Source organism: Capsicum annuum, chromosome 4, assembly GCF_002878395.1.
Source record: "Capsicum annuum cultivar UCD-10X-F1 chromosome 4, UCD10Xv1.1, whole genome shotgun sequence".
NCBI lineage: Eukaryota > Viridiplantae > Streptophyta > Magnoliopsida > Solanales > Solanaceae > Capsicum > Capsicum annuum.
In genome coordinates, this window is record NC_061114.1 from 177,889,476 (window position 1) to 177,895,716 (window position 6,241).

Below are 6,241 nucleotides of genomic sequence, written 5' to 3' on the forward strand. Positions count from 1 at the left end.
AGAATTCCTTAGGCTTGCTCTTGAAGAGATGATCTTGAGAGAAAACCCTAGTCTTGTGGTTGAGAGTGTAAGAGAGGGTTTTTAAGATGCTTAACTGAAGAAAAATGGGAAAAATTACGCCTCTTTAGGGTTATAAGTTGTGGAAGGTGAAGGAAAAGACCAAAATACCCTTATGAAATAAATTTCCAGTTGCTGAAAATCATAGCTGACGACATTTTTAACAAGGCATCACAAATGTGGTAAGCTACCACGAATGTCATCACTTAGGAGCTGGTTTCTGCCTAAGGCTGACGATATTTTTGACAAGGCATTACAAATGTGGTAAGCTACCACGAATGTCATCACTCAGGAACTAGTTTCTGCCTAAGGTTGATGATATTTTTGACAAGGCATCACAAATGTGGTAAGCTACCACGAATGTAATCACTTAGGAACTGGTTTTTGCCTAAGGCTGACGACATTTTTGATAAGGCATCACAAATATGGTAAGCTGCCATGAATGTCGTCATTTAGGAGTTGGTTTCTGCCTAAGGCTAATGATATTTTTGAAAAGGTATCACAAATGTGGTAAGCTACCATGAATTTCATCACCCAGGAACTGGTTTCTACCTAAGGCTGATGATATTTTTGACAAGGCATCACAAATATGGTAAGCTACCACGAATGTCGTCACTCAGGAACTGGTTTCTGCCTAAGGCCGACGACATTTTTGACAAGGCATCACAAATGTGGTAAGCTACCACGAATGTAGTCACTTAGGAGTTGGTTTATACCAAATGTTGATGACCTTCGTGATAGGGCGTCACAAATGTGGTAAGCTACCACGAATGTCGTCACACTGTTTCCAGCCTGACATGCCGGAGTAAAATAGGAATAACTCTTTGCTCCCATATCGGATTTAGGAGAAATTGGTATCGTTGGAAAGCTAATTTAATTATATATCTTTTCATAGGTCATTAGATCAAAAATTCCAAGTATAATGAGATATATGCTTATTTGAAATTGACTATACCAATATCCTTCTCAAGAATTCAATCGGTAAGGAATATTTTGATTCGTCTGATAGCTGAGAGTTATTTGAAGCCTTAATATACATATAACCTACTCATAAAACTATAAAATAACCATTATGTAATATACATGAGCTTGGTACATGGCTCTAATAATGGTTTGGATTTTTTGGGGTATTACACTTATGGGTCATTTCTGTGACTCATATTTCCTGGAAGCTTACCTGGGTTCTGGAATGGATATGAGTCTAGGTCACAATCTATAACCAGAGTCTACGACTCATACCAAGATTTGTATTATTCCAGAAATTAGTTTCTAATTCTTCTTGATCTTCTAGGTCATTACGACTCCTACTTACGCTTTATACGGTATAGATACGACTCATAAAGAGTCTATATGATACTCGTTCATCTTTTCTGGATTTTAGTTGCATTATTTTAGTCCTACACATTGAAAAAACACGTTACCCTATGATTGAAATAAGTACAAAAACATGGGTTGCCTCCCCTATAGTGCTTGATTTAACATGGCATCACGACGTAATTGCCTTGATTACTCAGACTTCATCAAGGTCAATATCAACTAGCTTCTTCACTTCTTTTGCATTTCCCATATAGTTCTTTACTTTGTGTCTATTTACCTTGAATGGAATTGTCCCATCCTTCATTATTTCTAATGCACCATAGGGATACACTCTTGTCACAGTGAATGGACCATGCCACCTAGACTTTAGCTTTCTAGGAAACAAATAAAGTCTAGAATTATATAGTAGCACTTAGTTACCTTTTTCAATTACCCTTTTCCCAATTTCCCAGTCATGATACAACTTCATGTTTTCCTTGTAAAGTGTTGAACTTTCATATGCCCAAAGCCAGAATTTTTCTAACTCATTTATGCCATTCAACCAAGATTTGGCTGCATCTTTTCACTCTAAATTAAGATTTTTCAACACCCATAGTGCGTTATGCTCAAGGTCAATTGGTAAATGACAAGTTTTTCCATACATAAGCTATAGGGTGAAGCACCTATGGGGGTTTTGTAAGCTGTACGGTAAGCCCATAATGCATTATCTAACTTTTTTTCCCAATCAGTTCGATTGGCATTCATAGTCTTTGCCAGTATTGACTTGATTTCTTTGTTGGATACTTCAAATTGTTTGCTAGTCTGCAGATGATAAGGTGTTGCCTTATGATTTACTCCATATTTTGCAAGCAGGCTCTTGAATAGATGATTACAAAAATGTGACCCTCCGTCACTAATAATAGTATGTGGAAAACCAAATTGAGAGAAGATATTCTTTCTCACAAATGTTGTGACACTTCTTGCTTCATTGTTTGGAAGTGCAATTGCTTCCACCCACTTTGACACATAGTCAACAGCTACAAGTATGTACTTCATGCCATACAAACTCACAAAAGGCCCTTTGAAATCTATGCCCCATACATGAAACACTTCCAATTATAAGATAGGGGTCATAGGTAGTTCATTTCTTCTAATAAATAGTACCTTGTCGTTAGCATTGATCGCAAGCAGCCATATAGTTATGAGCAACTTTATAAATGGTAGGCCAATAGTATCCACATTGCAGGATTTTATGAGCAGTGCAGGCCCCTACATGATGACCCCCAACTGGTGATGAATGACATGCCTCAAGTATGCTCATCATCTCTACCTCAGGTATGCATCTGTGAATAATTTCGTATGCATAAATCTTAAATAAACAAGGTTCATCCCAGAAAAATTCTTTTGCATGAACTTCTTTTTTTGCTGATATAAAAGATCTTCTAGGACTAGATCACTTGCTAAGTAATTTGTAAAGTGTGCAAACCATGGAATCAAATATTAGGAAGCTGCTAATACCTACTCGTCTGGAAAGCTGTCATCAATCTCCAAACTTTTAGCAATCTTTTGCATAGCTTCCTCCTCTAGTTTAGAGAATTGATCCACAACTTGATTCTCTGTGCTTTTTTTGTCCTTTACCTCAAAATCAAATTCTTGCAACAAAAGCACCCACCAAATAAGCCTCGGTTTTGCATCCTTTTTAGCTATTAAGTACCTCAATGCTGCATGATCGATTTGCAGAATCACCTTTTTCCTAATCAAGTACGATTTAAACTTTTCAAAAGAAAAAACCACTGCTAATAAATCTTGCTCCGTCATAGTATAGTTCTTTTGAGCAGGGTTTAGTGCCTTATTAGCATAGTAGATGGGATGAAGGATCTTCTCTTTCCTTTGGCCTCGTACAACCCCTAAGGCCAATCCACTGGAATCACACATAATTTTGAAAGTTAAAGACCAATCCAGAGACACAACAATTGGAGCAGATACCAACTTCGTTTTTAAGTTTTCAAAAGCCTTCTTACATGCCTCATCAAATTCAAACTTTACCTCTTTCACGAGAAGCTTGCAAAGTGGACTAGAAATTTTGAGAAGTCCTTGATAAATCATCAATAAAAACCTTCATGTCCTAGAAAACACTGAATTCCCTTTACCAAAATTAAATAAGGTAATCTTTCAATCACCTCCAGTTTTGCTCGATCAACCTCTATGCCTCTCTTTTAAATTTTGTGCCCAAGCATAATTCCTTCTTTAACCATAAAATGACACTTTTCCCAATTAAGTACCAAGTTTCATTCTTCACACATCTGGAGATCTTTTGCCAAGTGCTTTAAACATTCATCAAAAGAGTCCCCCGCAACCAAAAAGTCATCCATCAAAACTTCAATGGTGTCTTCTACCATATCAGAACAAATGGATATCATACATCTCTAAAACATGGTTTGGGCTCATAGCCCAAATGGTATTTGTTTTAATGTGAAGGTCCCATAAGGACATGTAAAGGCTGTCCTTTCTTGGTATTTCAGTGCGATAGTAATTTGATTATAACTGGAGTACCCATTAAGAAAACAATACCATTCTCTGCCTGTTAACCTGTCTAGCATCTGATCCATGAACGACATCGAAAAGTGGTCCTTCTGAGTCCAAGCATTCAAATTTCTATAATCCATGCATACTCTCCATCTAGTGAATGGTCTCAAAGGCACTAGATCATTTTTCTCATTAGGCACAACAGTTATTTCGCCCTTTTTTAGAATGCATTGAACCGGGTTAACCTAATTACTATCTGTAATGGGAAATACCCTACTAGCATCTAACCACTTGATGATTTCCTTCTTAACCACCTCTTGTATAAGAAGATTAAGTCGATGCTGGTGTTCAATAGATGGAACATAATTTGATTCAAGCTAAATTTTGTGAGTGAAAAAACTAGGTGGAATATCAATAATATCTGCAATGGACTATCCAATTGTCCTCTTAAAATTCTGCAATACTAACAATAATGCTTCAACTTTTGACTATCTCAAATCAGTTGCAATGATAATCGGTAAGGTGTTGTTGGCCCCCAAAAATGCATATTTCAAGTGAGATGGGAGGGCTTTCAACTCTAACACCGGTGGTTCTTCAATAGATAGATGATCTGGTAGAGTAGTTCTATTTTTTCAAATCTAAGTCAAGCTTCTTTAGAGCATAGTTATACCCACTCCTTTGAAGTGCACCTACCAACTCCTCATATTCCTCAATACCTTCAAAATCAAAATTCATGATCATAGCTGTAAGTGCCTCAACATCTAATCTTTCTTCAACAAGAACAACTGCATCAGAACCATCATCCCACAAAGTCACTACATCAACATCATGGAATAAATCTGCCTCTTCATCATCTACATCATTCACAAACACCACTCTTAATTCATCGGGCTGCTTCATAGATTTGTAAACATTAAATGTCACTTGTTTGTCATTGAGTCTCAATATCAGATGTCCTTTCTCCAAATCAATCAACATCCTACCTGTAGCCAAAAATGGTCTTCCCAAGATAATAGGGACTTGAAAGTGCACCTCACAGTCTAATATAACAAAATCAACAAGGAATATAAAATAAGACATTTTTACCAAAACATCATAAAGGATACCAAAAGTCTTCTTTAATGTTCTGTCAGCCATAACTAGTTTCATAGTGGTTGGTTTGGGAGCTCTCAACCCTAACTACTTGAATACAGATAAAGGCATGAGATTGATGCTAGCCCCTAGATCACATAGTGCTCAAGTGAAGTTGAAAGACCCAATTATGCATGGTATTGTGATAGCGCTAGGGCCCTTTTTCTTCTCTACCAGAGATCTAGTAACCACAACACTACAATGATGAATATTATATACTAGCTCGTAGCTAACTGACCTCTTCTTGGTGATCAAATACTTCATGAACTTTGCATAACCTGGCATCTGCTCCAATGCCTCTAAAAGTGGTATGTTGACAGTTAATTCTTTTAGCATAGATAAAAAATTCTGATATTTACCTTTTTCTTGTTGATTTTTTAGTCTTTGTGGATAGGGAGGACGTGGTCTTAGAATGGGTTTAAGCACAAGTTCTAGAATCTTTTCTTTTTCTTTGTTCTGGTTACTGGTGCTCCCTTATCAACCCACTCCTCCTCACTTTTTTGCTCATTATCTATGGTACAAGTGGATCTGTAGTAACCTTACCAGTCCAAGTGGTAATGGTATGACATTGACTATTATTTTTAGGATTTACCACCGTATTGCTTGGAAGAGTGCCAGGCTATCTCTGATTCACTGCAACTGACATCTGACCAAATTACTGCTCCAACTGCTTGGTTGCTATAGCATGAAACTCGACTTTTTGGTTCAATCATGATAGATTGGCTTTAATATCCTTTAAGTAATTTTCTTGACTTTCTTGCCCTTTGACCAACTTTGCTAAGAGTGTCTCTATTCTGAACTTTGTATCTCGACTTTCTGGTGGAATATACTTATAACTCTTCTCTTTATAGTCATCCTTACACCACTAATCATAATATCTATCTCAATATCTGTCATTATAATAGTTCCAACCTTGATTTTCCTGCCCTTGAGCTCGAAAGTCCACCAATCTACGATCAAGGGAATTCTCCTCTTCTTCAGATTCAATTTTAATTGGTTTGGATGTCGTCCCCTATGTAGAAAGTACTTTCACTTTCTCAGCACTCATTGAAGCAAACTATTTTTTCTATAACCCGATATTTGTACGAAGTTGCGCAACTTCCTGAGCTACCATGTCATTTACTGCTCCATGCGTATTTGATGCACCAATAACATATGTATCACCATTACATTCTAAATCTTAAGTATGTCATCCTCTGTTATAACTGTAATATCATCAAGCATTTCCTGT

The 6,241-nt window shown here is 36.9% G+C and overlaps 1 protein-coding gene across 1 annotated transcript; it reads right to left on the bottom strand.

The window, feature by feature from the left end:
• Window positions 1–2,871: 2,871 nt before the first annotated feature.
• Window positions 2,872–5,723, bottom strand: LOC124898017. The gene is made up of 4 exons (XM_047411633.1): window positions 5,603–5,723; window positions 4,573–4,919; window positions 3,925–4,094; window positions 2,872–3,427 (listed from the first exon to the last, which is right to left on the bottom strand). The coding sequence occupies exons 1-4, from the start codon at window positions 5,721–5,723 to the stop codon at window positions 2,872–2,874; spliced, it is 1,194 nt and encodes a 397-aa protein (XP_047267589.1).
• Between the last annotated feature and the right edge of the window lie 518 nt (window positions 5,724–6,241).